The following is a 22733-nucleotide window of genomic DNA, read 5'->3' on the forward strand; positions in this document are numbered from 1 at the left end:
CTTAGTGCAAATATATGAATATATATTTTGCATATGGTTGAGAGAAATATGAGATGTTTATGATTATAAACATCATGTTGTATAATGGTTGGTTTTGGTGAATAAAAGATGATATAGGGTCCTATACACTATGAAAGCTGTGATAAATATATGATATGATGATATACACAGACATTTGCCATTTGTTTTCAAGAAATGTTTTACATTGGGAAGACGCCAAAAAGTTCTGCCCATGAAAAAAATGTGAAAATTTTCCTGTCACATAATTATGTTTATTTGATATCTGCATGAGTAGTATGTGACTAACCCATGTAATGTTGTATATTATTTGATGCGTGATATATATTATATTTCGTATAATGTTGTTGAATGTGTAATATATAATACATTTTGTACCGTTTCCATCTTTATAGCAAGTGGTCTTTTGCGGGCACTATTTTGTGGGCCTACAGGAAAACTATCATCCTCTTTGCTACACCGCTACTGTCCCTACCGCTGCTGATTGTGATTGGGGATAATGTAAGTTAACTGCAGCTTAAAACTCTCTTCTTTCTTCATAGGAGTGATTAACCCCTGCAAGTTGTATGTAAACACATATATGTTATCTTTCAAATGGCTTTTATGATAAGGTGTAGCCAGGTCTTAGGTAGATTAGACATTTAACCCGTTGAGAATGGGCTGATTTTGCTACAGCACTCATTTCCATAGACACTTTCCCGAGTATACTCGAGACTCATCCGCAATGGGTAAAGACCATGCATCATTTTAAAATATTCCTAGACTTTGAAATTGGGAGAGGAGAAAGGTAGTATAACAAAATTGAGATTATTTTTTTAAACAGATTATAAAACTTCTTATCACTTCTAATAGCCTATCACCCTCTTTTGTAGGTTTTTCATGTGAAATGTGTGTTACTTAATCAGGGCATTTTGAAAATGGCTCATAGTAGATGTTTGTTTACAGTAAAAGTGGATATTTTCGGGTAAGTAACTTTTCGTGCTTGGTCGAGTAAAATAAATTTCATGTGTTTTTATTCTGCAGAATCATGACATGAATATTACTAGAACATTTTGCATGCAAAAATTTGCATGCTTTTATATTTATGCTGGCTTCTGGTTGTGCAAAATGCGCAAAAATGTCCACACTGGAAAAATTTTTACACTACGAAAATTTCCACTTGTACAGTACATGTTTGTCGGGGCAAACAAGGGCAAACTGCAAGCCAGTGGAAAATTCTGAATGTTGCCAGATTTCTGACAAGATGGACAATCTGATATTTAAGAGTCACTTGTGCATTTCATGCCATAAGTTTAGCTATGAATCACAGATTACTCAAATTTTCACTTACTGGTCTCATTTGCTTGACTACTTTTTTTTTTCTTTCAAAATATCGTAGGTTTTCATTTGGTTACTGCCTTAATCACAAGTACATGTATATAGTCACGAGGGATGTATTACTATTTCATCTCTTTCACCTCACATAGATGATATTTCATATTTCATACTTTGTTGATATTTTGCTTTGCATGCAAAATATGGAGGAAGAAGAAAGTTTACATTATGCTGTGCTATCATAATTATTGGTGAGGACCAAGAAAGTTTACATTTTGTGGGGTCTTTTAATCACTGCTGTGGGATCCAGGAGAGTCGGAGTAAATACAACAAAACTACCAATACTTCAAACATCTTCTACATTTACAAAGGGGCTTGTTGATTTCAAGATATTTGTGTTTCAGAGCAGTATTTTTACCCAGGCTTTTTTTTTTTCGTAAGAAAAAAGCGTACACTTGTACTTCTGAGTTGAATTAGTGCAAAAAGATATGCCAGACTAGAATTACTCAGGAAGGCTACTCAGAAGATGACAAAATGGACAAATCCTCAAATGGAAATTGTCAAGTCTCTCTTTCCAACAAATTATATCATTTGGCAGAAATATGAAGAATATTTTGCTTTGTCAATTTCAAGATTTTCTTTGGCTGGGAACGGAACGCTTTTCACCATCGTTTTTTCTTCTTTTTTTTTTGTAAACAGAAAATATGCCCATCCATGCAAAAATCTACATAAACAAAGTAGCTTTGAAATATCACAAACATTCAAACAACTCATAAAGTAGCTCTTAAGCTATTTAAAGTTCTCCTGACATAGATAGGGTGGAGCTTCCTATTCCCCACTTTGACAGGATTATGAATGATTGATCGATTTTGGTGGTGCTATAATTTTTCGTTCAAGTATTGTGATTGCCCAGTAATTTGAAGGCAGAGTCTCTTTTTGGATGCTTTTTATGACATTCGGAATAGTGTCTGCTCTTTGAAAGGACAGTTTTCTTCATCGTAACCTACCTCAGTGAACTGAGTTTATGATATCTTTTATCTCTTTACAATCATATAACTTTGTCATTCAAGTGGTCGCAAAGTTAGGGTTCGTTTACACTGAGCACGGTTCAGACAATGGTCCAGGTTTTTGCTATGGTGCGCCAAAAGGAACCATGTCTGGTTCTGTTAAAAAAGAATCAGTAATTTGGCACGAAATCACCCAAAATGTTATTCTTATGTCAAAATCAGGAGCAACAAAATCAGCAATAGAAGATAAATTTTGTAACAAAACTATTAGCGGGGAAGTGATATTGTAACAAAACCAGCAAAAACCCGGCCCGTTGCCCGTACCGTACTGGGTGTAAACGGGCCTTCAATCTTAAACTTGCTGGATGAGCAGCTGACATATACAGGAGGAAATTCACTGACATAATTTGGATTAGGGAATTGCTGAATTGATATGTAGACATGCTCAGAGGTGAATGTTCAGTCGTAAGGTGTTTAATAAGCAAAAGCAGAAACTTTGTGCAGTTCATGTATTTTTGAGCCGAACCAAGTGAAGTGAAATCCATGTATTTTTAGATCATTATCATTATTTGCAGATGAGAATATTTTTTTATATTTTCCAATGTCCTTCAAAAGCATTGGTATGTTCTTATCTTTGCACCAGTTTGGTAGATTGTGAAACGTACTGAAAAAAAGAAGCAATGCCCACACTATGAAGAATGTCATGTTCATAAGTGTTACAATGTTGTTTCGCTCAACCTTCTAAACTTCAATTTATAGCCACTCGCTAAATATGTGCAGCAATCTAGATAGAAATGAAGATCTGTAATTACTTGCTAAACCGCATCTGAGATCATCGTCAAAATCTGCACATTGGGGCTCTCATGATGGAGGGAAGTTTGTAACTCTTCTACCCCCAGTTGGACTCTTGATTTGATCAATTACCCCAGACCCTTTCCCTGACCCTGACCCTAATCCTAATCCTTAACCTAACCCTATCGCTAACCCAAACTGTAACCCAAAACCTAACCCAAAACCTACTCTGTACTTTAGCCTTATTAGTACCACTAACAAGTATTTAGCCAGGGGTTAATTGCCCTGATACAATTGCATAGTTGTATCAGGGCATTAGCAAATAAAATCAAGCTCATTCTACTGTAGCTGCAATCTATTTTGGAATATACAGATTTGTATTTGGACGATAAACTGCATCAAGTTTTCTTCTAGTAATTGACTATGCAACTGGCCAGCAACAAATTCAATATGAAACTGATGGAGTAACATTTGTCACATAAATCACACTTTTCTTTCATATGAATCACTGACTAGACTAAGAACACCCATGCTTGACCGCACATAGAATCAAGAAGGTGAATATTGTAAAACCCAAAATTCTGTGTGCATGAAATTTCGTGAATTTCATGAGGAGCCAAGATTCACAAATTGAAATGAACACAAAAGTTCTTGTCATATGCATTGAATGCCAGTGGCAATTCGTGAAAATTTCATGCCGCAAAAAATGGCTTTCAGCTCCAATTCGCAAAATTCCATGCCTTGAATTTTTTTCGTTTTACAGTATGGTCACTTAAATTGCATCTCATCAGCTAGCAATGCTTGTAGAAATTCACCAAAACATTTCAGTCATTATATATTGCCTTCTTCACATTCAGTATAAGCTTTAAAGTAAACCATTAAATAGTTGTTGTTTTTCTTTGCGGGGGGGGGGGGGGGGGGGGGGAGGGGGGGGGAGGGGAGGGGATTACAAAAAAAAAATGTGTAGAAAAGTTTTCATGTTTTTTATGCCAGCAGAAATGTCACCTTCTTATGTAAAGTCACATTTACTCAAGTCTCATGTATTCTATTTCCGGTAGCAGGAAACGTGATCAGGTCAAACATGGTTGAAGGTAAAATGGTCTGTTCAAATTCATGCATTAGAAATGTATAGGCAGACCTTCTCCTGTCAAAGCACAGGAAATGTGTCAGGTTCAAAAAAAAAAAAAAAAAAAAAAGGAAGAGGAAAAAATGAATACGAACCCTGTGAAAGCTTTAGATGGCTTTGCCATGTTGCACAGAATTCCGTCTACAGATCAAAGATTATTTTTCCCCAAAATATCCTTTTACAGATAGGAAATATCTCATTAAGTATGAAAGGGTCTTATTCATAATGGGAATTTCGTTGTACTCTTACAAATAGGAGATATATACATAATTTACCATTTGCAGGTGAAACAAAAACCCAGCATTAGTGCTTTAAATTTCACATGGGAATTCCACAAAAATTCACTTTTCTAGCATAATGAAAGAGCACTTAACTAACTGCTTTCAGAAAGCAGGGGGAATAATTCCTACCCTTAACATGTGTCAGTATCAAGTTGATGAAATGTGTAATTTTCATGAAATATGAATTTTTGTGGAATTCCCTTTATATTTTCTTTATATTGTTGTCAACTCATGACACCATAACCTCGAATAGTCTCCTCATCCAGTGGTTCCAACACCAAAATTTAAAAAATTCATGACTTTTGTATCAATTGTCTGATTTTCCTCAAACTTTCACTAATTTGTTCTACTAATGTTGCTGCTTTCACCCAATCCACATTTTTCTTTGGGTTTGGGTTTCCTTTTAGTATTGTTAAATGTATACAAAATGTGAGCAATAGTTATAATAAAAATGTTTCCAGACTAAACAGTTCACAGTTACAGTTTATTGAGAAAAATACTGATATCTCCTTATATTTAGGCTTTATTGCAAAAAATTCATATGGTATGATGTTTTGTGGTACAACAGACCTACACATGTGCATGAAATGGGATATCTTGAACATCTTTTACATTTTTTTTTTGTACTCCCAGAGGTAAACAGGACCTTTAAGTTATAAATGTAACCATCAATCTATATAGCTGCTAAAGCATATAGGCAGTATGTCTTATGGCTCCTGCTTAAAGGGTGTGTACAGTTCTTGTCGAGGTGAAGATTTAGCTTTTAACGTTTTGTGAGATATTCAGAAACCACTCTATGAGATGTCAAAGAGGATGCAGTTCTAAGGGGTATCAAAAGTTTATTCAATGAAAATCGGTTTTGAAATGGCTGAGATATCCAAAAACAAGGTGAAACAAAGAGATACTAATAAAGTTGGGGCATGTCGCCTTTTATTTTTAGCACTTTTTTGGATATCTCAGCCATTTGAAAACCAATTTTCATCAAATAAACCTTGAATCCTTCTTAAAATTACATGCTCTTTCATATTTCATAAGAGGCTTTTCATTATTTCACTTAGGAATGTTAAAAACATGAATCCCTACCTCAACCAGTACTGTACAGTCCCTTTAAGCTGATTATTGTCCCAACTGTGCTGTGAAAATGACAAATAGATGATTTGTAGTGCAGAACTTTGTTGCACTTTAAAGCCACACTCACACTGGCAAATCTCCTCGAGGTTTAACTTTGAGAGCTCTTCTCGAACTTTGCTCATGCTTCCACACTGGCACCCAGACTTCCTAAAGTTTTTGTCACTAGTGTACATGATGGGCAACGTAGTATAAAGCACGCACTGTCTGACAGCTTATGATTGTGATGTAACAATGCCCACATGTACATATACATCTCACTAAGCATGCGCTTTGTTGGCACCGTAATGGACTGGTCATTCGACAAATTTCACAAAGTTTCAGTTGTCAGTGTGAAGACTGCACAGACAAGAAAATTTGCAGGGGTTTGGGAAATTTCCCTGTATAGTTTTAGTAGGAGGTTTCACGAGAAGTTCTCAGGAAGTTTGCAGTCACACTGGAAAAACTTTGAGAATTGATTTTGTGACGTTTTGCTAGTGTGACTGCAACTTGTGTGTGCTTTCTGCTAAAGCTGTTCTTAATTATCAGCTGAGTGCTATTTCACTTGATGAGATGAGAAGATTGGTGCAAGTAGGCAGACTTTGCTCATTAATGTAGCGCCCTTAATGTTTGCCTACCAATAACTGTAATGCCTTTTATTCCTTGAGTGAGTTTTCATTATCACAACAATTAATGCACCAGCTGAAGACACAGACCAATGTTCTGTTTGAAAATGTACACAGTAGGTGAAAGACAGCAAATATATAGAATGGATATTTTGTATCACAATCCAAAAACCAATCATTATTGCCTGTGAACGTACCAATTATGATCTAGGTCGGGTGACACAAGGGGAGGTTTTGATGGCCACCTGTAATAGTTCACCACAGAAAAACATATTTGATATTGGGGGGGGGGGGGTTTGGGGAGGAAGCTTTGGAAATGATGACAGTCCAGGTATTGGGGGCATTGTCAGTGTTAACAATAGTGTTTGTATTTCAAGAAAAAGAGTTTCAGGTATAGATAAAGGGTAAACATGCCCCTCCCCTTAAATTGACGACAAAAATAATAAAGTGCCCCTGAACTTGTATTTCGTGTGAATAATTACATCTATTTTCTGGGGTTTCTCTCTCTCTCATACATTGGCAGATAGAAAGATAGAAATAGATAGATAGATAGATAGATAGATAGATAGATAGATAGATAGATAGATAGATAGATAGATAGATAGATAGATAGATACTAGATAGATAGATAGATGCTAGATAGATAGATAGATAGATAGGTAGATTGAAATAATCACTTTCTCTTTTCCTTTCTGGTAAGGCATGTTACTTGAGTTTTGGTCCTGCAATACCTGATTTTCAACAATTTTTTCAAAGATTTGAGATGCTCTAAAGAATGGAGGAAAAGGATTGCAAATGCTAAAACCAGAAAGGAGACAGAAAACAGTTTTTAAAGCTCTCTGAAGTAGACCCCAAATTTTATGTACATTCTTCGTTTGTCTAGGTATGTATGTTGTCAGGATGTGTATCTTCGAGGCCAGTTTTGCAAATCTTGCTGAGACGAGGTAAACAATAGCAGGAAATCTGCCCAAAAGATAAATTAGGAGGTGAACTTTGGCAAGGGTTTTGAAAGAATAAATCAGCCGAACTCACATTATCAGTGAAGGGGATGAGCAGGATGTGACTCTCAATATCATAACTGTGTCAGGTTGAGTCATTCACTCACGCAACAGAGATGCATAATGACAATGAAGGGGAAAAAGACAGCAGTATGAATTTATTTCTATCTCACAGACTATTAAGTGGAAAATCACAAATGTATGATATCAATTTTTATATAATCAAGATTCAGGCATGCATGAATACATGATAGCAGTATAACTCTTACAAGACTATTACTTGAAACAGTTTTTTTTCTCTGTCGAGAGACTTAATTTATGATATCATACTGACACACACACTCACACACACACACACACACACACATATATATATATATATATATATATATATATATATATATATATGATATCATAGAAAGAGATAGACACATAGATAGATAGATAGATAGGTAGATAGATAGGTAGATAGATAGATGGATAGATAGATAGATAGATAGATAGATAGGTAGATAGATAGGTAGATAGATAGATGGATAGATAGATAGATAGATAGATAGGTAGATAGATAGGTAGATAGATAGATAGATAGATAGATAGATAGGTAGACAGATAGATAGATAGATAGATAGATAGATAGATGGATAGATAGATACAAAATTGAAATTGAACCACTTGCAAAATTGTAGGGGACTCGCAATTCGCAAAGTATTAGACTCACTAAATATATATGGCGTAATAGTAGATGATTGATAAAAGTGACTAATTCTTTATGGATGCAATTTTTTAATGTCTTTTGTTCACCTCGTATGATATTAATGCAAATGCCTTGTTAAGGGGATGGTGTAGTTTTGGTTGAGATGAAGCTTCAGGTTTCCAACATTTTTTGGTGATGATTTTTTCAGATATTGAGAAACCTGTTATGAAATATGAAAGAGCATATAATTCTAAGAGGAATCCAAAGTTTATCTGCTGATAATTGGTTTTGAAATGGCTGAGATATCCAGAACAAAGCGATCCTGATAAATAGTGGAACCCAACTTTTATTATGATTGCTTTGTTTGACTTTGTTTTTGGACATCTCGCCATATCAAAACAAATTTTCATCAAATAAACATTGAATTCCTCATAGAATTTTGTGCTCTTTAACATTTGATAGAGTGGTTTGTAAATATCTCGCAAAATGTTAAAAGCTGAATCCTCATCTCAACCAATACTAACTATACCATCCCTTTAATGCTGGTTTCCATGTCAACCGCAGCCGTCCAAGGGTGCCTATGTCATCATCATCATGGCCGTGTACTGGATCATGGAAGTCTTGCCCCTGGCCGTCACAGCCATGCTGCCGGTCATCATGTACCCCCTCCTTGGGGTCATGGACTCCGACGATGTCTGCCGCAACTACCTCAAGGACACCAACTTCCTCTTCGTGGGCGGGCTCATCGTCGCCGTGGCCGTCGAGCACTGGAACGTCCACCGGCGGGTGGCGCTTGCCGTACTGCTCCTGATGGGGTCCAAGCCCAGATGGTAAAGACTTTAGAGATCCATTTGGGTCTTCCTTTTTCCCTGTTCTTTACATCGAGATGCTGAAAAAAAAAATTGTGATGATAGTAATTTCAAATGAGAGTGCATCCTCTACAGCCGCAATTGTTTGTTTGTTCGTTTGTTTGTTTGTTTGTGTGTCTGCTCTCTAAAATTCCTTAGATTGGAAATAAATCTATATTATAAGATTGTAGTGAAGGACCAATCCAAAATTGGACTGAGAAAAAGATTGACTTCTAAATCTATTAGATTGAGATTTTTAATCTCATTTTGGATTGGTCCCTCACCTCAATCCAAAGAATGTAGAGAGTGTCTGTTTGTTTTCTTGCTTGATGCAAGAAACCTACATATTTTTCAAAAATGAATATGAAATGATTATGCAATGACTGACACAATAATTTATGAATTCACCTGAAACAAACCAGAGTAAGGATAAACTGGTTATGCCGTGTTTGGACTTTTATTTCAAGGTTGGGTTGGCTTTGAAATTTGGCTCATATCAAGTTTTCTCTATCATTGTTCGTAATGCAGTCTAAAGAATCCCAAAGTCTTCTGGTTTTCAAGAATTAGCAGCACTTGGTTCACATCATAACATAAATCATTCTTTTAAATCAAAATTCTTATCTGTTTGATGATTACACACTACATAGTCCCTCTGATTTTCATAATTTGTAGAAATGAATCATCCATTTTGTTTACTCATACAAAAATGAAAGCCATTGCCTATGTACATTTGCTGGTGTAGGATATATGATATGTCATCGTAGAACTGTGTTTTCTATTTGAAAGCCACCAGAAAAAAACAACAAAACAAAACAAAACAAATTGAAACAGAACAAAGCAAAGAGAAAGTGCTACCAAAAGTCACAACTTCCTGATCAGCTAAAAGTAGACTTGGGTATGTTTACTCAGTTACAACTTGCACAAGAAATCTTTGCAAGTGTCACAAAACATCAATAAAAACTTAAAATTTTGATAAGTTTTTATTATAGTATTTCACTTATGCTTGTAAATAGAAGTGCAAGACTTTGTTTCCAAACATTTAAAACAAAGTTGGGAATTCAAATTCGTGAAATTTTTCCGCTGAGATGTCTTTCAGTGCAACTGATTGACAAATTGCCTCACATTGACGTAAATAAGCGCTAAATTGATCAGTGTTTTCAGTAGTAGCCATGATTAAAAAATCATGGGCATACGTACTAGTATTTACGTCGATGTGGGGCAATTTGTCAATGAGTTGCAGTGAAAGTTGGAAATGTTTTCCCAAGTTCATTGATTTTCTATTCATTCAGGGGTTTTTTTGTCAAAATCTATCAATTTATCAATTTTTTATTTATTTATTTATCATTTAGTTAGATAGTTAGTTAGTCAGTTAGTTAGTTAGATAGCTATTCATTCATTCATTCATTTATTAATTTATTCATTCATTCATTCATTCATTCAGTCATTCAGTCATTCAGTCATTCAGTCATTCAGTCATTCATTCATGCATGCATGGATTAAAATCATTCATCTATTCATGCAGCCATCCATCTCTGAGATCTAGAGATTTCAGAAGCCACAATTGACCAATAATTTGATCTCTTCCGGTAGGTTGATGATGGGACTAATGATAACCACTGGGTTCCTCTCCATGTGGATCAGTAACACTGCCACCACCGCCATGATGGTTCCCATCGCCCACTCCATCGCTGAGCAGGTCCTGGAGAACAACCGTATGGTAAAAAAAAATCCCACCTGGGCCCTGTTTTATGAAGAGTTATAATTGATTATATAGTTGATTTTGATTATAAGTCTATGGCAGCCTGTGTGTTAAAGAAATTTAAAATCAATTCATTATCTTTCGATAAAACGAGGCCCTGGTCCCTAATGGGTCCGTCAAATTCTGGTATCATTGTGGGCTGATCCCTAGCAAATCTCATTGTACAGTCAAACCTGTCTTAATGACCACTTGTCTTTAGTGGCCACCTGCCATATACGACCACAAAAAAACAATTCCTTCAGAGAGAAAAAGCATGTTTAAGAACCTGTCTATAGTGGCCACTTGTCTATAACAGCCACTTCCTTTTGTTTCCCTTTGGTAGCTGCTATAGACAGGTTTGACTCTATTATGAGAGAAAGAAAATGAATGTCTTTTTTATGCCTTTGCCACAAAGTGTCTTTGGAAGCACTTTGTTTTCAGCTTGTTTGTCTGCCCATTCTGTCCATCATCAATTTTTGTGGATAATGATTTCATTTGTACCACCTTCGTGAATTCGGGCCAAGGTGTCCAACTGAAAATTGGCATTTATATATGCATGTGTGTGAATGAACAAAGTTGTGCCTGTCAACTTGTGGGCCCACATGCTTCAGGTCAAAGGTCACAGGTTAAGATCAAATTATTGATATCAATTAATTATCAATAATTAATTTCACTATTTCCTCTATATCACTGCAATGCCTGAAGGTATTTTCAGGAAACTTAGGGCATACATGTGATACCAGATAAAAAATACTATGGAGACAGTTTGGGGCCATGATGTCAAAGGTCAAGTGAAAATGCCTAAAATGTCACTTTTTTCTCCATATCTACAAAATGGCTCAAGGTATCTTCATGAAACATAGTACATACAATTGTACACATTGCCTGACAGTGATTCTCCTAGGAAGTTTTACGTCATTGAGTCAAATGTCAAGAGTCAAAGGTCAGGTTAAAAAGCTGGAAATACCCTATCTATTGCTGAAATTACACTATTTTCTCCATGTCTTTGAAATGATTCCATGAATACACTTGATTAAACTTGATACATACATGCATTACTGCACAATAGGAAAAACTTGGACCATGGGGTCAAGGGTCAAGTGCTAGAATTTATCCTTTTTTTTTTTGTCATTAAAACTGGTGTATGTTTAGATACTGTGATTATTTGGAGAAAGTTGTAGGCCATGTGTTCAAAGGTCAATTAGTAATGTACTACATACTTATTTATAACCACTCGACACATTTTGGGGTTGTTCCATCAAATGTTCAAACATATTATTTTGATATCTTGCCAATAATGTGAAACTGATCCCGACATATTGGCGCGCTGTATCAAAAATGCATCCTTCCGAACAAGCAAGTCGTGGATATTTCATAGTCTCTTCTGAGAGTTATTGGAGATGAGCTCATCAAATCCTTGTATTATCATTTCCTACCTTTCCTCTCTGTCTCCCTCTTCTTCACCCGTCTCTTCCACATTTGTGTAGCAACGACGGTTACGAGAGGGAAAGACCGAAAACGGGACTGTCGTAAACATGGACGGACCGGGTGCCGAAAAGTTCACACCAATCAGCGAAACGTCCTTCAACGGACATGCCAATCAGGCGTTTGACCAGTCTGTCACGGACTTGCATGAAGAGCAGGAGGTGGTGGAAGAAATAAAGTAAGTCTGCGGTAGCTGCGTTTACACTCGTGATTACGAAAATCTTTGTGAGTGTATTTCAAGGGTGCTCCATCATGCTTGTCACCTATTCCCCAGTGAGTATAAACGCCCCCTTTTTTTTTTCATGAAGAAGAAGATTTTTCATCCTTCTATTCCTTACCAAGTTCTATCTGCTCATAGTGAAGTATGGAAGATTGGTAAAAGTTTTTATCTTTTGAGCCCTTTCATATCCTTCTTTGTAGTTTTTATCAAGCTTCAGGGTGGGTAGGTAAGCTCCAGTGATGTGTTGTATCTCCATGTCTGCATCTTCATAATTTGGCTTTTACGTCGTTCTGCTGCTGTCTCAATTGCAGGGTGCAGTATATAGGGAGAATTTTCCCCAAACATATGCTGTAAATCATGAAATTTGTACAAATTGGATGTGACAGCTTTTTTTTGCAGCTTAAATTTATAATAATTGCCACCGGCATTCAATGCATACAGTATAGGCAAAAACTATCGTGCGGATTTTAATTTTGTGAATCTTGAGTCTCACGAAATTTGTGAAATCAAAATGCATGCAAAAATTTCCAGTTTTACAAGCATTAGGATTCATTAAATGCATCAGTGAAGTTTGAGAACACTTGGACAGTTTTTCCCAAAGTTATGAATTTTTATGGTTTTGGTTGAATCAAGGTGCCCTCATTGCAAGATTGGAAGGCTAAAACACTATGTGATATGTTGCAAAAGTGTAACAGCAAAGAGAGATCATCACAAAATATCATTTTCTAAGACAAATGCGCATTTCATCAACTTGTTACTGACATGAAAATGGAAATATCATTACCCCTGCCTTCTTAAAGCATAAAGTCAAAGACTCGTTACTATATGGGGGAAAAAAAAAAACTACCACAGCAATGATTGTGCATGGATGTAAGCAAAGCTTTAACAATTCAGAACTTTTGACTTTGAGCGAATTATCAGATTTTCCCTAAACATCACTGACATGTTTTATCAATTGTTTTGCTCTCATTGTACCCCCATAAGCTTCAAAGGGTGAACTGCCCTGTAAGCATTTTTTTTTTTTTTTACCAGTAGCATCAGTTTAATGGCTTCTACAATTGAACTCTGCCCAGTAGTACTCTTATCTTCATGAGGCTTGAAGATGTCACCCAAGCTGATCTGGATTATTTTCAAACCAGAAATCTTTGTGTGAATGAAACTTTCACAAATTTTGCAAGGAGCCAAGATTTGCAAAAGTAAAGATTCACACAAAAGTATTTTGTTGTACAGTTGTTGTTGTTGTTGTTGTTGTTGTTGTTGTTGTTGTTGTTCACACAGTGCAATAATGTATGCTGGTGGCATCTCTTCAAAACTTCATGCCACGAAAAGGCCATCGACTCCAATTCATGAAGGTTTCATGCTGCAAATTTTTGTGGTTGTTTACAGTAATTCTTACTTGAATGCTATATCGTGCAATTAACCCTAACTTACCTGGGCTATTTAGCAAGCTTGAATTCCTGGGGGGGGGGGGGGGCCATTATGGCCCCCCCTTCAGATCTCGGCCGTTGATCGCGCGATCGCCGCAAAATTTTGCATGAACATAAAGCCGGATGTAATCTACAAGACTGTTAAGTTCAATTTTCAAAAAATTTGCAGTTTTTATTTTAAATTAATTAATTATGCAAATATATGCAAAAAAACTCATTTTCGTCTATAATTGGCTTATAAAAGCTTATGGAATGCTGATTTTTGTTTTAAATTTTCCTAGTGACATTCCGAACATTTGTACGTAAAAAGAAAATCAGTATCAAAATTAATTTCCTATGTTTTCTATTGTTTTATCATTTTTTAATGTATTTCTTTGTTTTTTCGAACTTTTGTTTTTGTTGTTTTTTCAGCAGAATTTGTCATACACATCTTTAGAAGCATAGCTATACTAAAATACATTTATTTCAGCCATTAAAATTAAAAATATGAATCTTTATATGAATTAATTGAAAAAACACAATTTGTATTGACTTTGTACACAAAATCACGTTTTTGAGCAATTTTGGGGTGGACGAACATTTTTTGAAGGGGCGTGGCTTCGGAACGGTATGCCCGGTCGCGACAAATTTGGTCTCAAAAGTTGCGCGAGACTTGAAAGTAAAAAGTCAGTGAGCGGCGCGGTCAAAAAATTTTGCGCGGCGGAATGGTCGCGGAATTTGTCGAGGGGGGGGCCATTATGGCCCCCCCCCCCCAGGTAAGTTAGGGTTAAACCCATTACCCAATTTACAAAATTTCAAATGATACAAACCACCATATTGTCAGTCGAATGTTACTCATGTTTTACTGGACTGTACATTTGATTTCATGTCCTTCATATAACTTCCTTATTTTGATTTATTTCGATAAATTTGCGCATGCCACTGTATCTTCATTTAAAGCATTTAAGTGGACAATATGTTTTAGTCTAATAAATGCGCTGTAATGACTGAAGTAGATTCTGCTTTCTGTTTGTAAACATGCTACATGTGCCATGTACTGTAAAAGGAAGAATGTTTGCATGCATTTTAATATCACAAATTTTGCGAGAGCCAAGATTCATGAAATTAAAATGCACGCAAAAGTTTTTGTCTGCAATATATGCATTGAATGTTAAAGGCAACTTGCGAAAATGCAAAAAAAGGCTGTCTGCTCCAATTCGCAAAAATGTCAAGCTGCGAAAATATCTTGTTTTACAATATCCTTATCTGTTAGCCTAAATGATTACATGCCCCCACCCCCAACAAAATAAAGCAAAACAAAACAGGTTGAGCAAATCATTCACCTTAAGTATATAGAGAGATTTTGACCTGAATGTGTTGCATGGAAATTCACCAATGTTGCTGCTTTATAGAGCATGATGTGGCACCTCAGTGCCTAAACCATTGTTGGTTCAGCGGTTGTTAATGATATTTACTCCTGCCCTTGTTTGGTGAGATTCATTATCGTATGATGAGTGCCAGTGAAAACATGAATGGTGTCAGCTTGTACTCATCAACTAGCTATTTTGGTTAGATCCATTATCGTTTGAGTGAGCCAGTAAAGAGATGAAGAGTGTCAGATTTTTATGCACCTTATCAGCGATGGGCCGCTTTATTGGTGATATAATGAGGTCAAAGGCTTTAGAATGTAAAGGAGTTAATTTTTTTTATGGCCTTTATGTCTCTTAAATTGTAAATGAAGTGGTGAGTTCATGGGCTTGCAATTTTTTGTGCTTTTTTTTTTTAATAGTGATCTTATCATGAGCATCTTCTCAAAGTTGAATAGCTAGTCACTTATCATTTAAAGGTTTGCTGCAATTGTTCATCCATTGGTCCAAATGATATGCCTCTGACCTTCTAACGAATCTAATTAGGATTGGACCCTGGATCAAATTTCCATCAAGATGGATTACATTGTTATGCCTCCACCACGAAGTGGTGCCGGAGGCATTATGTTTTCGGGTTGTCCGTCCGTCCGTCCGTCCGTCCTTCCGTCCGTCCGTCCGTCCTTCCGTCCGTCCGTCTGTCCTTCCGTGCTAACGAGAGTATGCTTGTGTGGCTAGGAGAACAATAGTGCACAATAGATGGCCTTTATTCCGTCAGGCTTGTGTGGCTAAAATTTTTGCTTGTGTGTCTATTTTAACAAAAGGGAGAACAAAGGGGTAGACACACAAGCATATCACCGTGAGGTTGTCCGTCCGTCTTTCCGTCCGTCCGTCCGTCCTTCCATCCGTCCGTAATGAATTTTGTGGACAGGGTAACTACCAAAACCTTTTGAGGTATCCTAATGAAACTTGGCATGTATGTGTATGAGGGGGTGAAGTTGTGCTTATCAACTTTTGGGTGCACATGCTCAAGGTCAAAGGTCAAAAGGTCAAGGTCAAATGCTTAAAATTTTACTATTTCTCCCATATCTATGCCATGCCTGAAGATATTTTCTTGAAACTTAGTGTATACATGTATTACTCAATCAAGATTCTCTAGTGAAAGTTTGGGATCATGCGGTCAAAGGTCAAAAGGTCAAGTAAAAAATGTGAAATTTAACTTTTTTCTCCGTATCTTGGAAATAGTTCAATGTATCTTCATGGAACATAGTATATATGCATGTACTGATTGGCAGTGATTAGCTAGGGAATTTGGGGTTCATGGGGTCAAAGGTCAAGGGCAACACTTCAAAATTTTACTATTTCCCTCTTATTTGTGCAATGCCAGCAGGATTTTTTTTTTAAACTTGGTGTATGCATTTTTAACCTGATAGTGATTCTCTAGAAAATTTTGTTTTTGTTTTTGTTTTTCGTGTTTTGCCAAAAAGGTCAAAAGGTCAAAGATCAAGTGAAAGTGCTGAACTTACTTCTTCCTCCATATCTCGGAAGTGGCTCAAGTTATCATGAAACTTAGTACATATTTATGCTTGTTCTGCCTGACAGTAATTCTCTTATGAGTTTTAGGGTCAATGGCCAGATGGCCAAAATGGTAACAATTTACTATTCAATACAGAAATTGCATTTTTTCTCCATACCTTGAAACTTACTCAAGGCATAAACTTTACATGAAAGGGTCAAAGTCAAGTTAAAGTCCTTCAATCCCCAAATACATGCTCTCCTATTCGTCCAATTAAACCTATGTCAAGGAAGGTGAACATTCAACACTTTTGTGACAAACATGTCATTTTGATATTTTGCCAGTTTTGTGAAAATGTAATCACACATTGTCCACATGTACTATAGACCTATAAGGAGAATCATGCATTATGGCGGAGGCATACCAGTCGCCATAGCGACATTTCTAGTTTATCATATGAAATTGGCAGTCTAGATTTGGCTGTGTGTAAGTGCATTTTTGTTTGTTTGTTTGTTTGTTTGTTTGCATGTTTTTTAGATTGATAAGTCAATTTGTCTGCATCCGAACTGGTAGCTTTACAACCTCTGTGATATTACTGCTCACCCCTTACGAAAAAGTCCTGTGGTACTCCTGTGGTAATTACCACAGGACGGTACCACAGGACAGTACCACAGGAAAGTACCACAGGACAGTACCACAGGAATTGTCCTGTGGTATTTTGGGACATACCACAGGACAGTACCACAGGAATTCCTGTGGTATTTTGGGACGTACCACAGGGCAGTACCACAGGAAAGTACCACAGGACCGGTACCACAGAACAGTACCACAGGACAGTACCACAGGATTTCCTGTGGTATTTTGGGACGTACCACAGGGCAGTACCACAGGAATTCCTGTGGTATTTTGGGACGTACCACAGGGCAGTACCACAGGACTAGTACCACAGAACAGTACCACAGGAACTGTCCTGTGGTATTTTGGGACAGTACCACAGGACAGTACCACAGGTCGATCATTACCACACAGCATTACCACAGGGCAGTACCACACAGCATTTCCATGGTACCACAGGAGAGTACCACACAGGATAGATCGAAAAAAAAATCTGGGAGAATTTTAGCCACATATCAAGGAATATACGTGATAGGTGAGTGATGGATTTCAGGACAAACATGGCCCTACTTAATAACCTGTCCTACTCCTAACACATAACCTCAAACGAGAGTCTAATGGCCAAGTGCCAATCTAGTCCTATAATAGATCTATATAGTCATATTCTATTCCTAGGTAGCCATCGACCGTATCAGTACACATATATATGGCCGTCTATCCGTAAAGCATTAAGGCATGGTTACTAACTCGATTAAAGTTTATTATCAAGATATGAAATTACACTTTCATAATGATATCTATGATATTGGGAATAACATAACATAATTAGGCAATCTTTCATAAAGTTCAAAGTAAGTTCCATCATTAATACTTTGACTTTTTAAGTCATATATGTATTTTCTAAAATCTAGAGTGCTTTTTATGAATATTCATGAGCTATGTAAAAATTTGTACCACAGGAGTACCACAGAAGTACCACAGGAGTACCACAGAAGTCCTTATGAATTTTTTCATGCTTTACATCAGCACTTTCACTAAATAGGTACTACTGTAGGAGTATAGGACAGGATAAGTAATGGCAAATCAATTGTAATAATTCACAGCATAATTAGTCATCTATCAATTAATTGAGGAATATTAATATGTGCTTTTTTGTTTGTATTTTTGTTATAGATTTCAGTTGATTCTGCCTTACAATTTTCCTGTGTGGTACTCCTGTGTGGTACTGCTGTTTGATATTCTCCTGATGTGATAGTCCTCTGGTATAAAATGTTAAGAAAAAAAAAAGAATATCCTTCTGTGTGGAATAGCACCATATTATGATTTTCCTGTGGGATTTTGGACAGTTCCTGTGGTACTCTCCTGTGGTATACATCGAAAATTACCACAGGAATTCCTGTCTTACTGTCCTGTGGTACGTCCCAAAATACCACAGGACAAGTCATGTGGTACTGTCCTGTGTTACTATCCTGTGGTACTTTCCTGTGGTACTGTGATGTGGTACTGCCCTGTGGTACTGCCCTGTGGTACTGTCCTGTGGTACGTCCCAAAATACCACAGGACGAGTCGTGTGGTACTGTCCCGTGGTACTGTCCTGTGGTACGTCCCAAAATACCACAGGACAATTCCTGTGGTACTGTCCTGTGGTATGTCCCAAAATACCACAGGACAAGTTGTGTGGTACTGTCCTGTGGTACTGCCCTGTTGTACGTCCCAAAATACCACAGGACAAGTCGTGTGGTACTGTCCTGTGGTACTATCCTGTGGTACTTTCCTGTGGTACTGTCCTGTGGTACTGCCCTGTGGTATTGTCCTGTGGTACTGTCCTGTGGTACGTCCCAAAATACCACAGGACAAGTCGTGTGGTACTGTCCTGTGATACTATCCTGTGGTACTTTCCTGTGGTACTGTCCTGTGGTACTGTCCTGTGGTACGTCCCAAAATACCACAGGACAAGTCGTGAGGTACTGTCCTGTGGTACTATCCTGTGGTACTGTCCTGTGGTATGTCCCAAAATACCACAGGACAATTCCTGTGGTACTGTCCTGTGGTACTATCCTGTGGTACTTTCCTGTGGTACTGTCCTGTGGAACTGCCCTGTGGTACTGTCCTGTGGTACGTCCTAAAATACCACAGAACAAGTCGTGTGGTACTGTCCTGTGGTACTTTCCTGTTGTACTCTCCTGTGGTATGTCCCAAAATACCACAGGACAATTCATGTGGTACTGTTGTGTGGTATACGTCCCAAAATACCACAGGACAATTTGTGTGTATACTGTCTTGTTGTATTGTCCTGTGGTACTATCCTGTGGTACTTTCCTGTGGTAATGTCCTGTGGTACTGCCCTGTGGTACATCCCAGAGTACCACACGAGCCTGTGACACAGTACCACACAGTTCCTGTGTTAACGTATATTTGTGTGGTACCTTGTGTGGTACCAACCAGTACCACAGGGAGTACCACATGAGTCTGTAAAACAGTACCACACTGTTCCTGTGGTAACATTTATTTATGTGGTACATTGTGTAGTACTACAGGGAGTATCCTACAAGCCTGTGGTACAGTACCACACAGTTCCTGTGGTAACATTACAAGTGTGTGGTACATTGTGTGGTACCGACAAGTACCACAGGGAGTACCACAGGACTTTTTTGTTAGGGACATTAGGCGTACTAGATGTGTTTGTAAAATAACTACTGTAAAAGTGAAAATTTTCATTGTGTAGAAATTTTCGCACATTTGGCGCAACCAGAAACTAGCACAAAAATAAAAGCACACAAATATTTATGCTTGCCATAATGCTCCAGTAGTTGATGTCTTGATTCCGCGAAAATGAAAACAGGCGAAACTCATCTTACCCGTCCAATTGCGAAAAATTAGTCTCATGTAATATCCACTTTTACAGTATTTTATAAGATCCATATAGTACAGTATGTATGTTTATGCATGTTTGTGTGTGCATATGTGCATACATACATACCTGCACGCGAAGAATGATTGATACTATAGATAAAGAAACGCTACATCCATAGTAGACAATAAACATGCAAGCTAGAGCACCCTTTGTACAACATGAGTAGTTCAGTGGATAAACTCCTATGACCTTGAATGAAACAGAAGGATGTTTCATGCAGTGCTTGCCTCTACTCATGAAAAGGAGCTCTGCGTTATTTTGACCTTTCACACTGATTTACATTGGGTATTTGTGTAGATTAGATTGTAGAGTAGGTGACACAGGGTTGATGTTAAAACAGGTTAAGACATGTCTGCATTTTTACACATTGCAACCCAACATATATACACACACACGCACACACATTACACATTTCTCACAACTCACCCCACAATCTAATACACACAGACACAACTTTCATACTCTGCGCCCAGCACACTCACAGACACACATTTTCATACACAGCACCCTAACATACACATACACTGACACAAATGACACATATATTTTCTTGTATTACACCCTAGCATATACTGTACACAAACACATTTTTAAACACTGTACTCCAACACACACACTGTGACACAGGCACACATTTTCATGGGTACACATACACTGACACGCATGACACATATGTTTTCATGTGCTACATCGTAACATATACACAAACACATTTTCAAACACTATCCCTACACAAACACACACACATGCAGACAAGGGTGACTGCATGCAGTTCACTATCCAGACAGAGCCTCCAACTCTCCACCTAATTTTTTTGATTCCATTTTCTCAAAATCTTCTGCCCTATCACCTGAGTTTGAATTTTTCCCACTCTTGGTTGGGTGTGTTTGAGCACAAAAAAGCGGACTCTACTGTATTGCACCTGATTTGGAGTGTTTGAGCTCTTCTGGTGTGGTTGTAATAGGTAAGCTTTTGGAGCTTACCACACTGGGATGTGGTCCACTTTTGGCTCAGTGCAGTTTGGTATGGTACACTTTAGGAGGGTCAAGTGTTCCTCTAGCGTGGGTATGGCACAGTTTGGTATGCCCTAGGAAAGTGCTGGAATGCATCCTACGTTTCTCCCATTTCAGATGTATTTTTCTCCCACGTAAAATTTAACTCTCTCTCTTCCAACTCTACTTTTGTCATGAATGTTTGAAAATAAGGCTAATATAGCACCAGAGAGCTTCTATAACACAAGAGCTAGAGCTGGACCCTGGCGGCAAAGGGACGTTGATGCTTTCTGCTCATAATGTTTGCTTAATCGCATGTACAGAGCATATCAAAAAAAAAAAAGGTAATCCAACTTTGGAGGGCTACCATTTCTTAATTATCAGCTATGAAGAGCAAAATGTTGATTGTGAGAAAAGGGGAACTCTTCCTCTTTCCATTGATACCTAATTATGTTGACAATTGTCTTGCATGACTGAGCACATGAACTTAAAAGACATCAATGACAAATTGCACTTTTTCCAAGTTTGCATGTTACCGTGAAGGAACAATGCATGTCTCGCTGCATGGATGAGATCCGTCATTGAAAGTTACCAAATAGGCCAGCCTGTACAAATGCAGGTTTGTATTTAGGATTTGTGTCTCGGGAGTGTGTTTAGGTTTTCTCCTAACATTTTGTGGTCCATAACCTTTGACATGGTCTAGCTTTTGTCCGATAATTTGGTGCTCCCACAGAGGCCAACCCACACAGTCCATTTTTCTCTGTTCATATTTCGCACATAGTTACCAGTGACAAACTTTGTCTTAAATATGAAGAGAGTAAAACGGATAATGATTTTGCCTTAATGGGAAGGACCAAGTTGTCGACAGCATGGCCATGTTGAAGGTTATGAACTGTAAACGTCAGAAGAAACTGTAAAACACAAATCTGCAGTCGTGCAGGCTGGCCTGATGATTTGTCCACTTTCATTGACAGATCTCAACCATGCAGTGAGACATGCATTGTTAGTTTGCAATAACACGCAAACTTGGAAAAAGTGCAATTTGTCGTTGTTGTCTTTAAAGTTCATATGCTCAGTCATGCAGGATGTTTTTCAACATAATTAGGTATCGATGAAAAGAGGAAGAGTTCCTCTTTCCTCACAACTAATATTTTGCTCTCCATAGCTGATGATTAAGAAATGGTAGCCCTCCAAAGTTGGATTACCTTTTTTTCTTGATACGCTCTGTAGTATTTTGTGCATGCTTGTGCATGTCTCCCATTTGCTGAGGGGTCCAGGCAAGAGAGAATCTCCCATTTAACCTGTTGAGGACGGACAGATTTTGCTACAACATGCATTTTCCATAGACATCTGCCCGAGTGTACTCGGGACTCATCCTCAACGGGTTAAGAGATGCATGGGGTTGGAGTCTTTGCCCAGAGGGTTAAACACACCCCTGATCTCTTTGTTTTGACTTATCAAATAGTCAGTCAGCCAGGAGTGCTCTTAGCCCCTTGAGGCCATTTATCTGGGACACTTGTGGTTGTTCTGATATTTGTAACTTATTCACCTTTGCAAATATTGACTGGGCAAATAGATGGAAAATGGTGGTGGTGTATGGTACATGCAATGTTTGCTGCACTGTATCTATTTCTACTTTGTCCAACTCTCCACTTCACAGAAAAGTGTT

At 37.7% G+C, this 22733-nt stretch overlaps 1 protein-coding gene across 1 annotated transcript in view; it reads left to right on the plus strand.

The window, feature by feature from the left end:
* The first annotated feature begins 417 nt into the window (after window positions 1–417).
* The window catches only part of LOC140227934 (Na(+)/citrate cotransporter-like), a 31254-nt gene continuing 8938 nt past the window's right edge, over window positions 418–22733 (plus strand). Inside the window, exons 1-4 of the mRNA XM_072308318.1 lie at window positions 418–519; window positions 8531–8796; window positions 10405–10531; window positions 12040–12215. Of these exons, the coding sequence (XP_072164419.1) occupies window positions 8561–8796; window positions 10405–10531; window positions 12040–12215 (539 nt within the window). The 5' untranslated portion in view covers window positions 418–519; window positions 8531–8560. The remainder of the gene's footprint in view (window positions 520–8530; window positions 8797–10404; window positions 10532–12039; window positions 12216–22733) is intronic.

The sequence above is a fragment of the Diadema setosum genome, chromosome 4 (genome assembly GCF_964275005.1).
Source record: "Diadema setosum chromosome 4, eeDiaSeto1, whole genome shotgun sequence".
Classification (NCBI taxonomy): domain Eukaryota; kingdom Metazoa; phylum Echinodermata; class Echinoidea; order Diadematoida; family Diadematidae; genus Diadema; species Diadema setosum.